General features: G+C 35.7%; 1 protein-coding gene and 1 non-coding gene across 19 annotated transcripts in view; both read left to right on the top strand.

The window, feature by feature from the left end:
- The window catches only part of WAPL (WAPL cohesin release factor), a 77358-nt gene extending 54417 nt beyond the window's left edge, over positions 1-22941 (top strand). For 6 of the 18 annotated variants that reach the window (XM_060406429.1, XM_042241198.1, XM_027962361.2 and 3 more), the window contains 15 exons: positions 645-740; positions 1805-1957; positions 2224-2360; positions 3097-3208; positions 5177-5404; positions 8311-8422; positions 8773-8870; positions 9494-9570; positions 12141-12316; positions 12639-12754; positions 12974-13138; positions 15140-15347; positions 16415-16503; positions 19978-20073; positions 20600-22941. In XM_060406429.1, the coding sequence (XP_060262412.1) occupies positions 645-740; positions 1805-1957; positions 2224-2360; positions 3097-3208; positions 5177-5404; positions 8311-8422; positions 8773-8870; positions 9494-9570; positions 12141-12316; positions 12639-12754; positions 12974-13138; positions 15140-15347; positions 16415-16503; positions 19978-20073; positions 20600-20665 (1929 nt within the window). In that variant the 3' untranslated portion in view covers positions 20666-22941. Of the gene's footprint in view, positions 1-644; positions 741-1804; positions 1958-2223; positions 2361-3096; positions 3209-5176; positions 5405-8310; positions 8423-8772; positions 8871-9493; positions 9571-12140; positions 12317-12638; positions 12755-12973; positions 13139-15139; positions 15348-16414; positions 16504-19977 lie in introns of all 18 variants that reach the window. The other 12 variants (XM_060406426.1, XM_060406423.1, XM_060406425.1 and 9 more) reach the window with 3 other exon arrangements.
- On the top strand, positions 3667-3773 carry LOC114110884 (U6 spliceosomal RNA). The gene has a single exon (XR_003587053.2). It is a non-coding gene; the product is annotated as a U6 spliceosomal RNA (small nuclear RNA).
- Positions 22942-23659: the final 718 nt, after the last annotated feature.

Raw genomic sequence — 23659 nt, 5'->3', positions numbered from 1 at the left:
ATTGATTTGGCAGTAAACTAACTTGTAGTGGGGTGGGGTGATTTACATCTTTATCCTGCCCAGTATGCATTTTTATACATTTTGCATGTATTTTAGTATGTAGTACTGAATTAGATTCCACTGTGATATGTAATATTTGGTATACATACCGTATTTACCTTTATATAAAACCTGAAAACTTGAATAATGACACTCATCTGGAAACTCACCAGTTCACCTAAATGAATAAGGACTTTTATCCCTTCTTGTAAGCTGCCTGATTTTCATTGTTGGAAGAATGTGGGGCATGAATCAGTAGTATGAGGAATAAAGAATAGGTTGGATTAACTGTATTGATTAGTAAGTTAATATAAGCCAAACAAGAGGTTTAAATTTCTTTTCTGGGATGGTAATCAGTTGCCCAGAACACTGATTGTTGATTTTGTGTCAAAATAGGACAGTGGCTCCATACCTGCCATTGGCGTGGTAGGAGCATAATGGTAATATAAATCAGATATTGTGTATCTTGGCTTTCCAGTTGGTGCTAATGATAAAGAATCCAATTTATATAAATTATTCTTTGTGATTTTTAGTTTTAAAATGTGATAATCTTATAAGGATGCAGAGTAAGATGGAAATAGTTGATATTTTTCTCTTTCCTCTAGTCTCCTACAAAAGCCGTATATAATGCTAGACATTGGAATCATCCAGACTCAGAAGAACTACCTGCGCCACCAGTAGCAAAACCTCAGAGTGTCACAGTAAGTGAACTGTACTTTATAATTTCATGTTTGTATGAAGAATATTAAGTAGTTTCTATCTTCATTCATAATTTGAAAGTCTCTGGCTTTTCTGTTTAATAGTTTATTTTCAACTTCTTCACCAAAATTTAGTGATTTTAGTTTAATTCACTGGAAAAGTAATGATTTTGGGCAGGACAACAGAAATTCTGGTGTTATTAGGCTATGAATGAAAGCCTTAAAAATACTGGACAATTCTTGATCCACATTTTATGGATTTTTTTAAATGACTGAGAGCTATATCAGTATATCTTACACTGATCTTAAAGTGGCTTTGAGTGATTAATTTGTTTTTTAGAGCAGAACTTTTTTCTTGCATTATAGTAATACCTTTCAGTTCAAAACACATTTGAAAAAGATTTTTAGCTAATTATTTGCTCCAGAATAACTGGTAGGATCATACATTAATAACTTACAGATTAATAGTGACACCTCAGTCATATGGAGCTATCAAAGAACAGATTCTTTATAGACAGTAAAAAATAGGAATAGAGATCATCCTAAAACGTACAGTTCTCTGTCTTCTTGATATATTAATTAAGCTCCTTTTACTAGTATTAAACCATTATTGTGCATATTAGGTATTATTGTGCATGCTCTTATGGCTGGTTTTTTTCTACCATGAACTATGGACTCCTGTACTTTAAAAGTTCTTTTGTCTGTCTGTCGTCATTTTCCTCTTCCTGTCTGTCCTGCGTTCTTTGTCAGTGCTGTTTATGTATGTCATTTTGGTTCTTTATTCCTTCTAATGATTCTGGAGATGGATAACTAATTGGATGAAATGTTAGGTTGAAAAGACCAGAATAAGTTCCTGAGTGGTTCTTTTGTGAGTAAAACACATATAAGTCTTACCTTATAGTGCATGGAATTTTTGAAGTATCCCTTATGACCTCAGAGGCCTCCCCCTACCTTTGAGGGGGAGAATTGGGGTTTTATTACTCTCAAGCTAAATTTACCAAGTAGATGAGATGTTACTATTTTTATATATTTATTTAGAACAACTAATTTAATACCTTTATTAATAGGTGAGGCTGTCTTCAAAGGAGCAAAATCAAAAAGATGATGGAGTTTTTAAGGCTCCTGCACCACCACCCAAAGTGATAAAAACTGTGACAATACCTACTCAGCCCTACCAAGATATAGTTACTGCACTGAAATGCAGAAAAGAAGACAAAGAAGTAAGCATCCATATACAGTTTTACTGCATGTGGATAGAATTTTCTGTGTAATTTAGCCTTTTAATGTCTTGAGCACTTATCAGTAAACTGATACTGAGTTTTGAACCACGAACTTACCTCATCCTACTACTACCAATGTTTTTAAAACACTTGTTGGTTGCCATCTAATAAACTTACTTTATACACTTTTAAAGCAGAGCAAGTTCATAGATTTAAATATGCTACTTCATAGTTACAAAAGAGGCGGCCTTATTTTTTCTCGGCAGTTGTATACTGTTGTTCAGCACGTGAAGCACTTCAATGATGTGGTGGAATTTGGTGAAAACCAAGAGTTCACTGATGACATTGAGTACTTGTTAAGTGGCTTAAAGAGCACACAGCCTCTAAACACACGTTGCCTTAGGTAAGATCTTATTTTTATATTTGAAAATTGTATGCATGCTCCTTCTCATTAAAATTTTTTAGCTCAGTGGAGCCAAACATTTGCAATTTTTGTTATCATAGGTGTAGGTTATAGCCAGTGATGTTAAAATGTGATTGATTTCTTTTAAGGGACTTGATCCTATGTGGACTAAAGACAGTTGGATGGTATAGCATTTTAGCATAGCATAGGGGGGCTTCAGTTTCCAGATGTTTAACAGTGTTATGCCAAAGAATCTTTTCTTTTTTAGCACCAGATTTTATTCAAGCAAGTGATAAATGATTTAAGCATGTTTTGATTTGGATCATCTTTGGCATACTATAATGGTTTGAATATCTTGGTTTGATTGAATTATCCAGTCATTTGGAATATGTCCAGTTATATATTTATACTTTTTATGGATCAGAAACATGGAAGATACCTGAGATGTTTTTGCTTTTAATGGTAGCAGTAATATAAAGGATACACTGAAGACAATCATGTATTATTTGTGTTTTTTTAATATAGCGTACCTAATCACATACTGTGCATCAGTAAGTATTTAATGAATTTGGTTTGCCCATGTCTTTTTATATTGTGATCTGCATGGGCAATGCTTTGACACACATAAACCCCCAACCCCCGAGCACTCTGTTGTTTATTTAGGTATTAGCAAATTAAAAAAAAGAAAACGCACTAGCTATTTTCAGTCCCCTTGACCTAGTCTGTTTTCTTCTAGTGTTATTAGCTTGGCTACTAAATGTGCCATGCCCAGTTTTCGAATGCACCTGCGAGCACATGGAATGGTAGCAATGGTCTTTAAAACCTTGGATGATTCCCAGCATCATCAGGTATTTTAAGTTTCTGGGGTTGAGAAGCATTATGTTAGAATTCTAGTTTATATTTACTAAATTTGTTTTTGTTGTTTAGTAGCTAAGTTGTGTCCCAACTCTTTTTGCAGCCCCAAGGACTGTAGCTTGCCAGCCTTCTGTCCATAGGATTTCCAGGCAAAAATAACTGGATTGCCATTTCCTTCTCCAGGCGATCTTCCCCACTCGGGGATTGAACCTGTATCACTTGCATTGGCAGGCAGATTCTTCACCTCCATCAGTGAAGCCCCATATTTACTAAATATTTAGAAAAACTTAATGCCAGGATTTTTTGCTTAATAAATCATTTCAGACTATTTGCTCAACATTTTTTCCTCTTTGTCAGTTTGTACTGTTAACCATTGTCTGACATGACATACGTACCATACTGAATACTTAGTTCTGTAAGCATTGATTACCTTGAATCAGAAAGGACTGGGGTGCTGGCTTCGGCAGCACATATACTAAAATTGGAACAATACAGAGAAGATTAGCATGGCCCCTGTGCAAGGATGACGCGCAAATTTGTGAAGCGTTCCATATTTTTAATACAATATTATAATTAACCTCCAATTAAAATAAATAAATTTATATTTTTAAAAAAAGAAAGTACTGGGGCGAGGGGGACAACTTTTACCTCTGTGATATTAATAACATGAATAAAAACTTTGGATATTAAAATTTTAAATATTTTGCTTGGATGTTGAATCCCATTGTGAAAAGGAATCACATCCTCATTTTCATTATGACTTGACACTTTCTCAAAAAATAGAGCATATTTACATATAAAAGTTAGGTTTAACATTTTCAAAGTTAGAAAAAAAATCATTACTAATCATCAGTGGTGGTAATTTGAAATCGCTTTATTATATTTTTGTTCAGGAAAATTATATTCGAAGTATAGATTAGGTGACAGAATCTAATACTCAGTCTTCTGAAACTGAAAGCAATACACTTAAGCCCAAATGAAGATAAGTCAGTTACCAAGTTTTAGCAGGTTCAAAACAATGAGGGAGAAGAGAAATAAGAATTAATGTGCTTTCTTACGAAGTTATGAGAGGACCAAAGCATTAATATATATTCTTAGCGGCAGTGGATCTCCAAAGCCTTATTTCCAAACATATTTTGCTCTGTAAGCAGTTAGTTAGAAACCCAGTTTGAATTTTGGAGATTTAAAGTTTAAATATTAGATAGTTAATTGTGTTTCTGTGCATTGAAATTCGTGTAAGATCAAGTACACTTCAATTAGAATAGATACGTAGAAAAAATATTTAAGTACAGAATATCCCAAATGTTGGGAATATTCTAACATAGACCTCTTTGTTCTGTTAATGCTTATCTATATCACCTTCAGTACATGTAGATTTTGTAAGCTGAATGTGCTAACCACCTGATCTGAATGATTTTGAGAGCACATGATATTAATGATTTTTTAAAAAAACTTGGTTCAACCAGACCTGATAGGTTTATTTTAAACATATGAGTCTAATGTTTCTTTGAGCATCCTGAGTTTATGTATTAACACAAACCCAGCTGTGTTTATTTTTTAAAACACATTTACATTATTGATTTTAAATGGAAATTTGACTTCACTATATGATAAAGAACAGAGTGAAGTATATTATAAAGTAGGATTATATAGCTGAAAAAAATGTCTCGTAAACTCTTCATTTAGCACAGAAAGGCCAGAAAAAATATAATTCCACTTAAACACTTCTGAGACATTCCTATAGGGAATGTCTGTAGAAAGGAAAATTTTAAGCTGTGGTGCTTTATGTATTTATTGTATGTATTCATTTCCCTAGAATATTTTAAGAGGGAGATTTTCACTGAATAAAACATTTTCAAGGTTTCTAAATGTAAACAAATGTCAAAAATAGTCTTTTGTTGCCCGAAATTGTCACTAATCGCTTACATTAACTTTTCTTCCCCTTTTTGGGTCTGTTGAAGAATCTGTCCCTTTGTACAGCTGCCCTCATGTACATACTGAGTAGAGATCGTTTAAACATGGATCTTGATAGAGCGAGCCTAGATCTGATGATTCGACTTCTAGAACTGGAACAAGATGCTTCTTCAGCTAAGCTGCTGAATGAGAAAGACATGAACAAAATCAAAGAAAAAATTCGAAGGCTCTGTGAAACTGTACACAATAAGCACCTTGATCTAGAAAATATAACGGTGAGTTCCTTCCTTTGGTTGTAAAATGAAAATGTCAGTTATTTTTAAATGTAGGAACTATATTTAGGCTATTAGAAACTTGAATTCTTAATACTATATGGGTTTTAGGAATAAAGATTTAAAGGATCTTCAGAAAGAGCCATATTCAATGAGCATTCATTTATTTCAGAGTATCTCAGGATGTCTGATTAACTGCTGCAAGGGACCAAGACTCAAAAGGAGGATTCCCAGGCGTGAACCCCTCCGTAGAGCAGTGTCTCTCACACTCATGGCCATGGCTATGCTTGTGCTCAGTACAACTCCCCAAGTTGACGATGATTATGTTGCTTTTGGTTGATTTTAGTTTTACTTTCCTCTGGCTTTTTTAAAAACTTGTAGAATCAAGAATATCCCCAAAGATTAGTAGGCCAGTGGAAGATAACTGGCCTTGTCATTTTGAAAAAATAAGATTATTTATTTATATATACTTGACTTTCAGACAATTCCAACATTATATAATTATTGGTTTTTCTACTGTCCACTAAACCAAAGACTGCAATGTTTGCTTTCAGAAACTACAGAATGCTTTGTGCTAGCCATATAATGACTTAGGATTATTGCTCTTCTTAGTTAAGGTAGAGTAGGGAATACATTCGGGTAGAGTGGGAGTTGAGGGGGAAAGCAAGTTAACATTAAAAGATAGGATATGAAATTGACATGTATTTAGTACTTTCTCTTATTAAGATTAGAAAATAGCTATTATGCTCAAAGTGTGGATAAACAATCCTTCTACCTCACCAAACTATTGTATCCTGATTTTAAAATACATTCATACTTTTAACATTTTTAGAACATATACTGTTTTTTAATGCTATAAAGGAATAAGTTTGAGCCTAAATTTTTATTTGCTACATAATTGAATAAATACAGCTTTTAAAAATTATTGTTACTATCATCATCATAATTTTCTCTCCCAACATTTAGGTTCTTTCCAGGCATTTGCTCTTAAATAAAGATGATAAACTTGCTTGTTGAATTTTTTCCCATCATTTATTGAATTTACTAGGATGGTAAATAGCAGTATAATAACTGTGCTGTATTAAAGTAGTTAACTCACATGATTAAAATGAGAACACACAGCTGCTGCTGTTAGGATGTGGCGTGCCCCCTAGCCTCAGCTACTCTTGGGCGCTGTGTTTGTCTCAAATTGTGACAGCAGACATTGCTTTGTGCAGTGACTGTCTCCTACACACCGTTTTACTCATCACTCAACCTGTTCCCTTGGAATATGTTGCTATTCCTGATGTACCATGGAAAGATATGTTTAAATATTAATATTATAATACTAAAACATAATTCAAATAACAGAGCTCACAATTGCTGAATAGTACTCTGATTAGTGATTTGGTTGTGTTTTAACTCTTTGAGAACTATTCCAGTTTCAAATAAAATGTTTGAATTGTAGGCTGTTTTAAAATACTATCATATTATATACTGAATATAGCCTAAAATACGAAACAATCCTTTTTATGCCTATAGAAACAAACCATAAAGTTGCTTTTTTTTTGCATCAGATCTTACAAATGTTTGTTGTATTAACATCAAATTACTATGTCCTTTTCTTCCTAAGCAAAGAAAGCCTCATTAGTCTTCATTTTCACTGCTGTGACTCATGAGCTAACCCTGCCCGAACTGATCTTATTACATTACTCTTTCAAGGACTTAGGATGAGAATTGAGCAAAATTATATCTGTTTTCATGGTGTTAAATTCTAGATCTATATTTGTCACCTTGGACATCAACCTTGTTCTTTTTAAAGTACAGAATAAAATCTGTAAGGTATAAAATAAAATCTCTTCTACATCAGTAATATTAAGATTTTTGCTGATGAGATTTGTTTTTTGCATTTCTAAATATTTAATTTATATTCAGTTCAAAATGGGCCAGCAAGACATACTGTAAACTTGCATCTTTCAAAGCAGTGAGCTTTGGGAAGATAACCAGGTCTTTTCACCTTTGTTACATTAAAGCATTTCTTTTGTTTTATTAAAGTTCCTTTATTGTTACAGGAACCAAGTTGCCCTTTTAAAAGAAATTGAATTAAAAAGTAAAATTAATAATTGAAGGCAAATGAAGGGATGGAAAAAACCTAACCTGGTTTATAAATATGGCTCTGAGTGTTCTTTGCTTCCTCCAGTAGTAGTCCTAAATCATTGTTTATATATAATTTTGTCATAGAGGCCAAAGTATCCAAGCTGCTAACCCTGTAGTATAAAGTTTGAAATTGGTGAATATGAAACCCTAAAAAAAAAAAGTAATTTTGTTCAGAATAGATAAGAAAATATATAGAACAGTAAGAAAAAGACAAGCTACTTTACATGAATATAAAGAGAAGAATATTTGACAGGGGACTTAGAGTAAAAGAATTACAGGTAACTGATAGATACGTGAAAATAAGCTCATTTGCTATAGTTAGAAAACAAAGCAAAGCAATAAGATACCAGTTTTCACCAACAGACAGAAATTTTGACACACCCACACCTTGTTTCTGGAGTATTTCTTGTTACAGCCTTTGTGGTAAATTAATCTAGTGTATTGATCTGCAGTTAAATATACCTTTTGATTCGCCCTTGAGCCTGTGTGATGGTACCAGTATATATTTTATTGAACTGGCAAGTGATATAGACTACTTTAAATAATGGATTTTCTCTGAAAACAAGCCAATGGATAAAAACATTTCTTTAGCTTAAGACTATTCTGATACCAGTTTTAAGCTAGTTTTACTCTTAAAAAGCATTTACTGTATTAAAAAAATACTGTGGGCTGGTAGCATGCAATTTCCTTTTTTAAAACAGCAATCTCTAGAATTGTTGCCTCAGAATTACTACTCAGAGTCAAAATTCATTAATGGTGCTTCTGATTTTCAGACTGGGCATTTAGCTATGGAGACTTTGCTGTCCCTTACTTCTAAACGAGCAGGGGACTGGTTTAAAGAAGAACTGCGGCTTTTGGGTGGTCTGGATCACATTGTAGATAAAGGTATGATATATTACACATACAACATTTTTTTATTTAAAACCTGAGTACTCTGTTCGTATATTTCAAAGAATAATTGCATCAGTTTGAAAAGATCTCTTCCTTTTAGTAGCATCTTCAGAATCTTTTAACTTTTAAAGAAAAGGCCATTAGCAGTTTGATATTGGAAAATTAATCATTATAAATTAGAGTCTCATACATTTCAGCATCTCACTGTATAAAACTTAGAATAAGTGTTCAGAGAGGTTCCAACACATTAATAGCATGTATACAGATGACTTTTAGTGTTAGTAAAGGGGGTAAGCATTGAAGTGATGAGACATGTTAATCTATGTCCATTTCCTCTCTCCTAGTGAAAGAATGTGTGGATCATTTAAGTAGAGATGAGGATGAAGAGAAACTAGTAGCCTCATTATGGGGAGCAGAGAGATGTTTACGAGTTTTAGAAAGTGTAAGTATGGACAGCTATTTAAAGAAAATGATCTAATCTTAAATGTGCTCTCTGTGTGAGACTGTCATAATTTATATATCTCTAGAGTTTCACTTTTGTTCATCTAAATTGAGATTGTAATGCAGTCAGTTTGTTTTTTGACTTTTATGAATGACTTAGTTCAGTGTAGAAACATCTATGGGAAAATAATCTAGTGTGAATGAAAAGTTCTTGGCACAGATGAAATTCACATTGTTCCTTTTTTCTTCTGGAGTGTCAAGTATGTTAAATAAACATCTAATTTTTTCAAAAGTCTAAATGAATCTACTTAAGAACTTTAAAATATTAGTTTATTAAGTTAGTGATAGCACTTTTCTGACATTTAAAGTGCTTGGTAGTTCATTACAATGAATGTGTAGTACAGAATATATTAATGGTGAGCAAGCAGTTATAACAGTGGTGTTTTGATTTTGTAATAAAGCAGTAGCTCTGTTATTTTAAATTTAGAACATGTGGGTTGTTTCTCCCTTTAGACAACAAGGGCTAATTTTTCCTCATCTTTATGTCTTTTAGAGCGCTTTGTGTTGTGTGTGAATGAATGAATGTTATGTATTGCCACAAAATTTCAAAATTTTCCCTTTTAGGTAACAGTGCATAATCCAGAGAATCAAAGCTACTTGATTGCCTATAAAGATTCACAACTCATTGTTTCATCAGCTAAGTAAGTTCTTCTGAAATGTCATGCTGTTTATTTAAAGCATTTGGATTGACTCTAAAGGAAGTGCCATTGTCTCCTTTCTCCATAAAGTACTTCTGTCTGTCCAGTTTTGTGAACAAGAAGCAGTGCAGTAAGGTATAAAAGTTAGGAGTACAGATTCTGAAGCCAGAATGACTTGAGTTTGGATCTTAACTTCAGAACATCAGCCCTATAATAGCTCTGAACTTACAGAAGGAGGGTAATAATTGTATCTACCTACCCGAGGTTGTTGCAGTAAAAGAATTAAGTGTGTATGTTAATATATTTTAAGTTATATATGATACATATTTTAAATAATATTTTAATTCTAAAAAAGATTTTAAAATATCATTTGTATATTATATATAATATAGATTATGTACAATATATAGAAGGAGTTAATATACATATGTAAAGCCTGAAATAATGCTTGGCATATAGTAGTAAGCATTAGTCCTTATTTTTATTGTAAATGAATTTTACTAGCTGCTTTCTGCTGTTTATTTATACCTATTTTCCCAGATCTATATGTAGCTTCCTTCATTTCACACTCTCTGCCCAGCGTTCTTGACACTGGGCTAATGATATCACCTCAGTGTGTATAAAGTTTCCAAGTATGTCTCCAGTCTTGGTTCTAGCTTATTAACAGCAACTTCTTACTAAAAAGTCTGTTTAGTTGTTGATATCTCTGCCCTGGTACTCTGGCCTCTAGCCTGTCCAACGTTACACCACAGTGGGTTAACCTTCCTCAGATTTTTGTTTTGTAAAAATAATCCCAAACTCCAAATCTGTGTGATTTCTTGTCTTTGGATGTATGTCCAAAGTCCTTAGTATCAAAGGCCCTCTACAGCCTGACTCAAGTTTATCTGTGTTTTAACTTCTTGTTTTGGAGAATTTCAAACAGAGATAAGAGTAGACAATAATATGATAAGCCCCAGTGTACATGCAGCTTGAATGTGATCATCAAACATTGGCCAGTCATGTTACCATGTATATATAACCTTATCCATTCTGCCCTCTATATTATTTTGGAGCAGATTACAGATTTCATATAGTTCCATCCATAAATACTTGAGAAAAGAGGACTCTTTAAAAAATATATTAAAAAAAATAAAATGAAAAAAAAAAGTAATTATTGAGGAAAAAAATAAAAATAAAAAATATAACCAAAATAGCATTTTCATCTCTTAAAAATTAGCAATTGCTTCATATTATAAGTCCAGTCAGTATTCAGTTTTTCCCATAATCCCAAATTTCTAATAGTCTCTACTTCCCAATATTCTTGTTTTAGTCTGTAGGCTTTCCCTCCATCCTGTATTTGTGAATTCTGTGTCATACTTAATACCTTTAAGGTATGTGTTCTAGTTGTTCTATTACTATGTTTTACTTTCTCACCAAAGAATATTTGTGCAAGTTAAATTTGTATCTTATTTTTAAAATGTCTCCGATATGCTTAATGACTCCTGACAAATGCGTTCTAAAACATTAGGAACCTTTTGTGATTAGGAACTTGTGTCAGTAGACATTAGAATTGGATGTTTGTGAAAGACCACTCCTCAGACTTTCTGAAGCTTTCAGCAGAATGCTGATAAATGCAAGGATGGTATATTGAGTAATTAAACAATACACCCTTACTGTCTCTTCTCACCTCCCAACAGATTTAGTTCAGTGCTACTTAGGCAGTTAACAGTAACAGCATGGTAATCCTGGTGAACATCCCCAAACATCTGAACACATTATTTTAGGTTAGACACGAATACCTTCCTAATTAGAGAGTTTTTTTTAAGAAGCATCTAGAGGGGAATTAGACATAGTAGTTTTAAGGATTTTGCATGGTATACATAAAGAATCAACTCACAATTTGTGTATTTCATCATTATCTCATAGATATTAAGTTAATGGACTCAGTGATTTAAAGAGTCTCAGAAATACTAGAACCACTTAAAGATTACATTTCTTTGTTACTTTGGGTAGTATCTTATGAATCCTTAGATGTAGCTAATACCCTTGCATGACTGCCAGAAGACAAACATGTCAGTTAAATGACCTCATGTTTTTAAAAATGTTCTAATGTTTATGAAGTATTTAGTATCTGTTTATACAGTTATTATGTAATAGTAATATAAATAATATCCTCTACCTGCTGAGAGTTCACATTCTAAAGGACAAACATCTAAATGAAATTCAGAAGTGTCCAGTGCTGGCTTTTAATGGTTTTACCTTGGGTGAGGTGGGGTAGTAGGTTTGTTATGTTGGAGAGATTGGAAAAATTGGGGACAGCTGTTGGTAGTATAAACTTTTACATCGAGTTTATAATTTTCACTTTGCTTAGAAAAATTTATATTAACAAGTTTTCCCAAAATAAAATTTAGCACCTAATGTGATATCAGACATGTTTGATACATGATTAAATAGTTCACATAACATCTGAGTAGAAAAAGATTAATTTGACAGCCTTTATGACAGATTTAAAGCATTAAGGTCCAAGTCAGTAGAAGTTCTTAATATAACTATTTTTGTTGAGCGTAATAGTCTATATTTTGTCTTCTCTTAAGAGCATTACAACATTGTGAAGAGCTGATTAAGCAGTATAACCGTGCTGAGAACAGTATATGCTTACCTGACAGTAAGCCTCTGCCTCAGCAGAATGTAACTAACCACGTGGGCAAAGCAGTGGAAGACTGCATGAGAGCCATCATTGGGGTGCTGCTCAACTTAACCAATGACAATGGTAAGCCACGCTTCTGCATATATTCTCATTAATAGACTGTACAGTGTCACATGCAAAAATAAGCCAATCCCCTTGTTTCTTCTCTCAGTGTAGTGGTTTTTAAATTGCTGTCACGTAACTCACTTATTCATGTATAGATTTAACTGCTTTTAAGAGCTGATATTTTTAGAACCTGCCTTGTGGCTTGGCTTAGAAATATTACAGTCAACAATATATTTTAATAAAGAAATGACTATTCTTTTTTAAGCTATGTGTTTTTAACTTTTAATATTCGTGTTAATAGTTGGTCACAATTTCACACTTTGCCCATTCCCCACTTCAGAATGGGGCAGCACCAAAACAGGAGAGCAGGATGGCTTGATTGGCACAGCCATGAACTGCGTGCTTCAGGTTCCAAAGTACCTACCTCAGGAGCAGAGATTCGATATTCGAGTGCTGGTGAGTCTAAGTGGCTTGTTGCTTACATGCATACTTGATCTAGTAAGATGATGCAAACGACGTCTTTGATTGGGAAGGTGATCATTTTATATACTGGGTTTAACCGTGTAGATGGTCGAGCACTGGCTTGCTTTCTGGCTGCCATGAAGGGTTACGCATATTGTGTTCATTTGCTTTTAATCCTCACCTGTGGTAACATGCATGTTTTCATTTTTGTAGGGTTTAGGTCTACTGATAAATCTAGTGGAATATAGTGCTCGAAATCGGCACTGTCTTGTCAACATGGAAACATCATGTTCTTTTGATTCTTCCTTCTGTAGTGGAGAAGGAGATGATAGTTTAAGGATAGCTGGACAAGTTCATGCAGTTCAGGCTTTAGTGCAGGTAAGCAACAGTTTAACCATAACCCTTTGTTCGTTGCATCTGTCCAAGTTCTTGATCACTTGCATCTTCTGTCTCCCTTCAGCCTCCTCTCTCCCTCTGATATTTTTACCAGTTCAGTGAGAGGTTAGAATGTGTACCATTACTTCATTTACTCCGCTGTTTTCAGCTATGACAGTCACTCATTAGACACTGTTAGCAAAAAGCAGAAACAAGGCCCATTTGTTTATGAATCAAAGATAGATCATTAACAACAAATTAGGTATTAACTTCTAGCCTTAGTCCTCTAGCATTTACTGGTCTGATCTGTGCCCAGGACTGTGTGCATCTGAATACTGGGACATACTTTTCAAAGTATGTATATCTTTGGAGTAATTTCCTAACTTGTTAGAATGTGTACTAATATGTTAAAACTGATGTCCCCAACTCACCCCACCCCAAACACTCCCTTTCCTCTTGTTTATACTTCCTCCCAAAACTATATGTGAGTTTTTGGGGTTTTTTCGACAATGCTGGCATTACAGTTTTTATCTTTTTGCAAGCTACTTTTGTCATTTCCTTAAGTGACAGTAATAATGAACCATCCTTTTCAATTTTTCTGAAATTTTAGCTAACCTTTAATCCTTTTGGTCTTTTTGAAACTAGAAGTGCTTGTGAACTGTGTTTTCAGGAAATAATCTGCAACTAGATGCCTGTCAGTCTCTTTTCAAACATTTTGATCTCAGGACTTCTTTATACTCTTTTTTTTTTTTTTTTTTTGGCCCGCCCCCCTTTATACTCTTAACAATTACTGGGGACTCCAAAGAGCTTTGTTTATGTGTGCTTTATCTGTTGATATTTACTAAATTAGAAGTCAAACTGAAAAAACTATAAAATACATTTACTTTCTTAAGGGTATTAGAGTTTACATACCATTCTTCTGTATATTTCAGCAAGTTTTTGAGATCTACTTGGCATTTAGTTTTCTGATAGCTGTCATCAGTAATTTAGGGTTTCTCCAGATCACATCAGCAAATATATGAAATGCTTTCTGTATATTCAACTTTGTGCCAGCACAGGGAAATAAGTAAGTGAAGGCAAGAGTTTTTAGTATGTTTCCTTTTTAGACTTTTTTGGTATATACTTCCATTGACAATTGTACTTGGATTTTTTTAATTGAAATGTTGTTGATCTGCAGTGTTAATTTCTGCTGCACAGCAAAGTGACTCAGCTATACATATGCATTCTTCTTCATATTCTTTTCCCTTATGGCTTATCCCATCACAGTGAATTTAGTTCCCTGTGCTGTGGAGTAGGACCTTGTATCCATCCATTCTGTATGTAATAGTTTGCACCTGTTAACCCCAAACTCCTAGTCCTTCCCTCTCCCATCCCCCTCCCTGTAGGCAACAAGTCTGTATATCAGTGTCATCTTTGCACAGGGACCATGCTAATATTCTCTGTTATATGTGTTGCTGAAGCAAGCACTATACTTTTATTGTTAATATAGCAGTTGAGATTTAGTTCTGCCTTTCTCTGAGAACTTGTTTTCTACTTTCTTTGTTTTTTATTTCTTTAAATTTCTTTTAAAGAAGCCATTTGTTTTCCCCAAATATTGTGAAACTTTATCCAGTGTCCTCTCTTCCTTCCAGTTAATTTATCCAGGCTGCTTGGATTTAAAGAATTTTTAACTGTTTTAATTTTAACTTTTAATTTGTAATTTTTGCTTGAACTTCCTGCCCGTTATTATCCAAATTAAAGGAAAGTGTTGAGATTTTCATTCTTAAAAATAGAATGCATGCATCATCAGTAGATAATTTACTTAATTGAATCCCAGCAGCATTTATAGTTTTGTTTTGTCTTCAGTTGGATGTAGAGCTAGGGCTTTTACTGATGTGTAGCCTTTTTACCAGACAGTATGCTTCTTAGGGTTAATGATGTTTAAAAGCAAATGGAGCCTTATATTTGGGTACATTGATGTTGGTAGGTGATCCCTTTTTAATGACCTTCAAAAATGTTTATCAGCTGTTCCTTGAGCGAGAACGAGCAGCACAGTTGGCAGAAAGTAAAACAGATGAATTGATCAAAGATGCGCCCACCACTCAGCATGATAAGAGTGGAGAGTGGCAAGAAACAAGTGGAGAAATACAGTGGGTATCAACCGAGAAGACTGATGGTGCAGAAGAGAAAAACAAGAAGGAGGAGGATGATGAAGAACTCGACCTCAATAAAGGTATGTTTTCTTTGACTGCTTTATTTTTTAAAAGATGTGTGTGTGTGTTTTTTCCCCTGTAAAACATTTTTTTACTTCATGTGTGGTCATAATCTTGCTGTTTTATGGCCTCTCTGGTTGAGTGCACACAGGCTTTGCTGTTTGGTAGCAGTCTTCACCTAGCGGTGAGAGTGGCGTGTATGTACTGTTGGAAGGTCTGTGTTTCCTCCCTGGGCCTCTCTTTACTGTCTGTGAAGAGAAGCAACCAAGTAACATGACTCCTAAGGGTGTTTACAGTTTTGATATTTTGCCCATATTTTAAATTGGGTTATCTTTTGTTGTTATTGAGTAGAATTTTTAGAGCCTCGATTCTTATCAAGTACCTGGTTTGCAGATAAATTCTATGAGTTGTCTTCTTGAAGGTGAAGCTTTAGATTTGATAAAGTCTAACTTACCTATTTTTTATATTGTCTTTTGTGGTCCTGGTGGTGTGTCTAAGAAACCATTTCCTAACCCAAGGGCACAAATATTTAGTCCTCTGTTTTCTTCTAAGGGTTTTATGGTTTTAGCTTTTATATTAAGCTCCCTCTACCATTTGTGGGTTTTGTTTTTGTTTTTGTTTTTTTTTTTGGTTAATTTGTGTGGATATTACATCTTCCTAGCACCATTATCCAGAGAAAGCGATGGCACCCAACTCCAGTATTCTTTCTTGGAAAATCCCATGGGCGGAGGAGCCTGGTAGGCTGTAGTCCATGGGGTTGCAAAGAGTCGGACACGACTGAGCGACTTCACTTTCACTTTTCACTTTCATGCATTGGAGAAGGAAATGGAAACTCACTCCAGTGTTCTTGCCTAGAGAATCCCAGGGATGGGGGAGCCTAGTGGGCTCCCGTCTATGGGGTCGCACAGAGTCGGACATGACTGAAGTGACTTAGCAGCAGCAGCAGCAGCAGCACCATTATCAACGTTTAGCAGTTTTGAAGTAAAGATGACACAGTTGCTGGTTTCCTAGGTGCTTTTGTTGTTGTAGTTTTTGGTTTATATATATATGCACATGCACTATTAGTTTTCTGTTTTAATACTTTCAGCCCTTCAACATGCTGGCAAACACATGGAGGATTGCATTGTGGCCTCATACACCGCACTGCTTCTTGGGTGTCTCTGCCAGGAGAGTCCAGTAAGTAAGAGTTCTGTGTTGTTTTATGTTATCCTATAAGAATTTCACTGCAGCCACTTCACATCGTTACTTAATTAACTTGTTACTTTATTTTTCCCTCCTGTTAAAAACTTTCAAATATTTGGTGAACTTTAGAAGGTACATTTCAAAGTAAGAGTATATTGGTTTCGATGAGAAAGTTCCAGATTGATAGAGGAATCAACTTATATGTCTTTGGTTGAAGTAAAAGCACCATATGAGACCTGTGCTCAGCTGGCTTAAGGTGGAAAAGGTTCGCCTCAGTGATACCAAGGACTCATAATTTCTACCTTTAAACTCTGCTCTCCTCTGCGTGTTGTCTTTTGCTAGCTTTCTTCATGCACCTATGCTGACTCTGTGTCTCACCTAGTTAAATAGTGCCCAGCAGAAGAATGTGGCCTGTTTGTTTCTCTTTGTTTAAAGAGCAATGATTTCTTTTCCCTAGGACTTTTCCACACCCAATGCAGAAAGTCGACTTCCTTTACCTTGGCCAAGATTGGCTCACATGCTTTTGTTTGATGACTCATTGGCCAGGAAAATGGGATTACTATGTGAGATTTAGATCATGAGTTAACTATGAAAAATCATGGCTCTCCCTGGTGGCTCAGAGGGTATACTGTCTGCCTGCAATGCAGGAGACCTGGGTTCGATCCCTGGGTTGGGAAGATCCCCTGGAGAAAGAAATGGCAACCCATTCCAGTATCCTTGCCTAGAGAAACCCATGGACAGAGGAGCCTGGTGGGCTACAGTCCATAGGGTCACAAAGAGTTGGACACGACTGAGCGACTTCACTTTCACTTTACGAAAAGGATGTGAATGTGTACACAGTTGGGCTGAATCAGCACAGAAGTGGACATTTCTCACTGTTTGAACAGTCTGCTTTAAAATGGAGGACACGTGGGATTTTTTTAAATTTATTTTTTTAACAGAGAGGCCCAGTAGAAGAGAGAAATTTTAAAATAAAAGAGAGGTGGGTTTTTTCCCCCTACAAGCAAGGGCATTCAGGATGCAAGAAAGAATGGAGACCTGTTGTATAGTGGGATGGCTAGTTTCTCTTTTCTTAAGACTAGAGGGCTAGAAGAAAAGAACGTAATCATGATATGAAGGGCTTCTGTCTGCCCACCCACATTTCCTCATTTTTGCCATCAAGTTTTATCCATTGTCATTTTTGTTCTTCCTGTGTACCTTATTTGTCTTAAGTCCAGTGTGTTTTTCTGGATCTTTCTTGTTCATTTATTCCATATTGTAGAAAGGCTCTGAGCTGAGTGCATACTGGCCCACTTCGTTGCTGGCCCTTGCTGGCACAACTGCTTTCAGGATCAAGACCAGAGTTCTTACCATGGTGCTAGAGGCCCCACAAATCTTTATTTCCTTTCCTGGACTGTCTTCAAGCTCAGCCCTTGTCCTTATTTCCTTAAAATTCAGAGATTTTAAGGGCAAATGGGAAGCACATACCAAGCAAAAAGGAGGAGGAAAGCACACCCCACCCCCACCCCCCAAAAAAGAGTGGGTATGCTATTTAAAGATTTTTACATATTTTGCATACACCCTGGTTTCAGTTGTGTTCTTAAGTAATCTGAAAATTGAGTTTTTTTCAGATGTGAATTATTTGTCTCTCATGTCTCGAGAGGTTAGGTTGTAGACAATACTGTGAATTTATAGAGCCCAGGATGTCTTTCTTACCTTAGGGGTCATTATGATTAACCCTGAAAAGCTAGCTGATGCCACAAAATGTAAAAGACATTGGTTTGCCCAGTGTTTAAGTGGAGGAAAGACGAGAATCAGGTGGTTATGTGCAGTAAGGGCTGTTCTAAGGTAAAGCACAGCATGCCTAGGAAGCCCAGGAGACCCTGGTGTCACTTTCCATTGCCCGGTAGGCATCTGGTGTGTTTTAATGGTCAGTCTTCTCTGTGGCCTTTCTGTTCTTGCTTTTCTCAACTCTCCTTTCCTGAAATCCTGCATACCACCACCATAGCTAACTTCCTTAAGAGCACATCTGATCATGTTAACCCTCCAACCCGCCAGTCTTTCTTGACTCACTGTCATTTAGGAAATGATAGCTTTGTTTACTGCTATAAGACTCCAAACTTAACTGCTTCTCCAGTATTTTATTTTACTGAAGCATAGTTGATCTAGTATTAGAGTCTGTCACACCCCTTGGTTGCGTTTCTAAATTTCTGAAGTAGGCCATGCCGCTTCACACCTTTTCTTACCTCCTGTACACTACCATTTATTGCACACTTTTAAAGTAAATGCTCTGACTCTCCTTCCCATGCCTTGGCTACTTACTGTGTTGTACTCGTAATTTGTTGATAGAAAAGGATTTGATTTGGGTTGTTGAGAAGCTTTCACTTGAAACCTAGGATCTAATTCTTTACTCTGAATGAGAGAGGCACCCTTTTTTGTTGAGCCATCTTCATAGCCAGCATCCAGTCTTCCCACCACCGTGCTACCCTGCCCCTCTCTGTGCAGTTGGTTAGGGTGCATTTAAACCCAGCTTTGCATTACCTCTGCAGCTAGCTGTTGCCCTCACGATGTGCCACTCAATATAGCCTCAGTGTGTGTTCAAAATACAGCATTGAAAGATGGCAAAATCCCTCAGGATTGGAGCTGCAAGCTTTTACTGAGTAGCTGTAAAAGTGGGAGAGAGGGGATTGGTTGCAAATTTCCTAAGAGGATAATATGTACTCTTCCATGTCTTCATCAACAAATACGAAATCAAAAGCATCCCTCTTCCCGTCTTTTTTTTCTTTTTGTATGTGCTTTTTATTATAGGTGAGCCTCCTTAGAAGAGCTTTTCCTTTTATTCTTTATGAATCTTTAAAGCATTTTAAATACGTATTGAAATAAAACAACATTTTAAGCAGGCCATGTGTTTTTCTTACCATAAACTGGTTTATATACAGTTTGGCTGCTTCTTGCTAATAACGGAGGGAAACATCCTAATCTTCTGTCCTGACATTGCGTACATTTTTTTTCTATAGATGATACTAGATTTCCTTTGGAAAGATACAGTTAATTCCTAGCCTACATGAAGAATTTTCCTTGATCTTTTTCTTTACATTCCTTATCAGCTTTATGGATACTTTCTCAGTCTGCATTTCCTTGCTATTCTTATCCCTGCTCGTTCTGCCCCACCCCCTACAGTACATTTTGTTATTTCAGGCATTTTTCTGTGCATTTACAAAAGTAAATATGCACATAAATGTTTCTTTGTAGTCTTTGGCAGCTTTATCTTTTTCCTTTCTTTCTGAGGATGGGATAGGGTGGGGTAGAGAATGGACTCACAGGTCACAAAAGTTAGAGTGTGGAAAAGGAAATTGCATATTAACCAGGGAGTTTAAGGACCTTGTATAAGTTTGAAACAGGATGTGTGCCAAAACCAACTACACAGTGCAAGGTTCAGACTCCTGTGTTCTGCCACCTGACCAGTGCTCCTTTGGTTTGTTTCCTTAGATCAATGTGACCACTGTGCGGGAGTATCTGCCAGAAGGGGACTTTTCAATAATGACAGAGATGCTCAAAAAATTCCTGAGCTTCATGAATCTTACCGTAAGTAACTTGTATTCTGTGGTTTTACATACGACACACTATGACAGTAGAAATGCAGGACTTCCCTGGCAGGCCAGAGGTGAAGACGGCACCTTCAGTGTAGGGTGTGCAAGTTCAGTCCCTGGTCAGGGAACTAAGAGCCCACATGATTTGCAACCAGAAAACCAAAGCATAAATACTGTAATTAAAAGAAAAATTCAATAAATACTTTTTAAGAAATGACAGTAGAAATACAAGTATTATGGCCATCATGAACAGAAGCAAAAAAATGATTTTCCTTTAATAATTGCATGGTTTCTTTAAGGTAACTGAATTATTAGGGCCAAATACATTGATACTGTATTATGAAAGCCATAGTTTGATCTCACCTTGTTTTGAGTCATAATGTTTGGTTTAATAAAGCTAAATAGTTTAAGCTCTGATGCAGTGCTTTGGAGAATTAACTGTGACTTCCCCTCCACTCCCACCGCCAACCCACCCACCCCCCCCCCCCCCCGCCCCCGACCTCCACCCCTCCCCTTTCCAGTGTGCTGTTGGAACTACGGGCCAGAAGTCCATCTCTAGAGTGATTGAGTACTTGGAACACTGCTAGCTGCTTGCCCTTTGCTTCAGGTGCTCGGCAATGCTGGAGCTATACTTAGACAAAGAAAAGTCACGGAAGAAGTCCTTGAAGATACACCAAGAACATTCATCAGTATCATTCATATTTGGATTTTTAAGGCCACCTGATTTCTTCTTCGTCATGCATTCTGCATTTGCTAAATGACAGTTACTACATCAATCTGCAACTATCAAAAATGAGGGAAAAGGTTCAGGCTGTTAACAGTTCCACGCAGTATTTAAACACACTTTGGCAGAATTTATACTCTCCCCTTGTTCTCTTGCTTTGTTCTGGGCAAGCTCTAGGGGGAAACTTGTGCTGCTGTTAGTGCAACTGCTGTGTATGTTGAGCCACTGTTGTCATGCCAGCCAGGTGCAAAGGCAGCGTAGCTACTGAGGCATTGAATGTTCTGAGGACATTCTAGACGACAGCTTAGTTCCTTTTTCAGGCTCATTTGCTTTTGCTTTTTTGTTGAATGATTCCAATCGTAAATAAAGCTTTTAATAATTTTGTGAATTTTTTTTGTTGTTGTTCCCTGAACTACTGTCTATATTTAAAATTAGATGGAATCCAAAGACACAAGGGATTAGTATATTTTTTTATTCTTGATTTGGTTTGGGTTGTTGAAGTATTTTTCACCTTTGAGACCATGACCATATTCATTATCATACCATAGTAAGTCATAGCTATAGACGCAAGCAAACAAATAACAGTTTGAGGGAATATAAGATGATGTGCCCTGTTAAAGGATGAAGCAAAACAGACAAACCCAGGGTAGTTTAACCCTTAAAGTCAGGGGAGACTCTCGAAACATGATTAAGTTTTGAGGGAGAACTCTCTAGATATATTTTCTAATGTTCAATACAGTAAATATAAGGAAGCTAAAACACCAATGTGGAATTCATGTTTCCAGATAACATGTATATTCTTCTATAAGAGTGACAGGATCAAATGCATAAACGCAAAGCCTTAAATTGTTGGTTTAGAGAAGATCCTTTTTCTTCATCCAGATTCTTTTAGTTCATAGAACAGTGTGTTGTTTGGAGCACACAGTAACATATTTTATATATTTAATTTTACAACATTGCAAATTTTTATTGTATTAATTATTGTTCAGACCACTGGTTATACATTTTTTCTTTTTTACTGATTGGGCCTGAATACAGGCTTTCCAGAGATTTTCATTTAATACTTTAAAATACCTTTCAGGTAGTTATATCATGTTTCTTCATTGGATTTGTAAAACTTGAAGCCATAAAAATATTAGTTTGGTGTGTATTGGGGAAAATAGCTAAAAGTCTAATTTTTACCCATTTAGACTTTGTTATTTCCTTGTATAAAGTGACAAATCGGGGCTCTTGGATCAGTGCCAGCTGTAATGTTTTTTAATGCAGTGGCTGCCTTTTATTGTCTTCCTATTTTTGATAATGCAGATTGTTGGGAAATCTATAAGGAAGTAACTGATTCCAGTCAAATTGTTTTCTTCTTCCTCCTACCCACCCCAGCCCCCCACCCATCACCTTCTAAGAGCATAGTATGCCAGTGTAACTTGGGAAAGACTGAGGCTGTGTTTGCCCTGAGTATACCAGCTAGCTTAGCAAACTACTTAAAATGCTTATTGGTGAATGATACCCATAAAATTGAATTAGTTAAATTATTTTAAAATACATTGATATTTATTAATCATTGGATTTAGAAAAAGGAGGAGATTTTTAGTAAAACTGACTTGTGGCTGAATGGTAAGGGATATTATAAAACATTTGGATAAGAACAATCAGGGCGAACTACATTTTTCTGTTACACTGGTAATCATTTGAGAATTGATTTACCTCAGTGTTTAACAGTTTTTTGTTTTGTTTTGTTTTTTAAATAATAACTAATTGTCAAGCACTGATAGAGATGCAGATTTTGGTGGGGAGTGGTGGGGGAGAAATCACCTCACCAAACGCAGTGCATTTGTGTGTGTTTAACCCTCAGAGAACTCTGCATTTTAGGGTACTTGAGGCTGACTTGCAAATTAACTAAAGTTTTAAAGTAACCTTTTTTTCCACTGTAAATATTTCTGTAAATACTACCAATTGGAAACTAGAAGGTAGAGTACTTTTCTGAATCCAATCCTATTTTTATTTTATACAGTATTTCTCAGCTGTGATCTTTGGAGCAAAAGCCAACGGCAGGAAAAAAATAGTTTGTACCAGTTTCATGAAGTATGTCTTTGGGTTTTTGTAAATAATTTTAACTCAAATAAAATTGCTACTTTCAATACACATGTTGTCTTTAACATAAATCTATTGAACTATTTTGGAGGAGGAAGACTCACAAGCTTGATAGAGCTGACTAATGGGAAATACAGTGTGTCACTTAAGTGAATTTCACACTTTGAAAATGCACAGAACAGTTTAACCAGTTTTTGTTAAACACTATGTATATCCCTGTGTTTTTAATAATACTCATCTAAATGTAATGTCAGCTCAGCAACTCACATACGAGGGATGGTGGTTTTCCAGTTGAGTAGCTGTGCCCTTGTCACGTTACTAAGTTGCTTTAGTCCTTTTGCACCTCTGAATATGACCTTTCATTTGGGTTTTGAGAACTGCTTTTTAGTTTTCCAGTTTCTTCTTTAGTTGTCAGCCTTTAAGTTTCCTGTATTTATTCAAGTGGGTTCTTCAACCTCTGCTGAATGCTTTTAACTGTAAACCTGGATGAAATGATCTGTCCTGGGAGCTTCTGTCTGCTTTTCCCTCTTATACACATAGAGGCAAGCATATAACCATGTTTAAGAGTGCAGGCTAAGGAGATAGAAAGATCTTAAATCACATGCATAAATTTTGAATATTACTGCTGATGTTTATGGACTTCGAGCAAATTCCGGAACTTTTTTTTCTATTTATTCAGCCAGAAATAGGGGATAGTACTGGATTGGCCAAAAAGTTTGTTCTGGTTTTTATGGGGTTTTTTGGCCAACCCAGTACTTAACCTCAGTGC

The sequence above is a fragment of the Ovis aries genome, chromosome 25 (genome assembly GCF_016772045.2).
Source record: "Ovis aries strain OAR_USU_Benz2616 breed Rambouillet chromosome 25, ARS-UI_Ramb_v3.0, whole genome shotgun sequence".
In the NCBI taxonomy this organism is placed as follows: Eukaryota; Metazoa; Chordata; class Mammalia; order Artiodactyla; family Bovidae; genus Ovis; species Ovis aries.
Note: the sequence above shows the minus strand (reverse complement) of the source record. Positions and strands in the feature narration are given on the sequence as shown.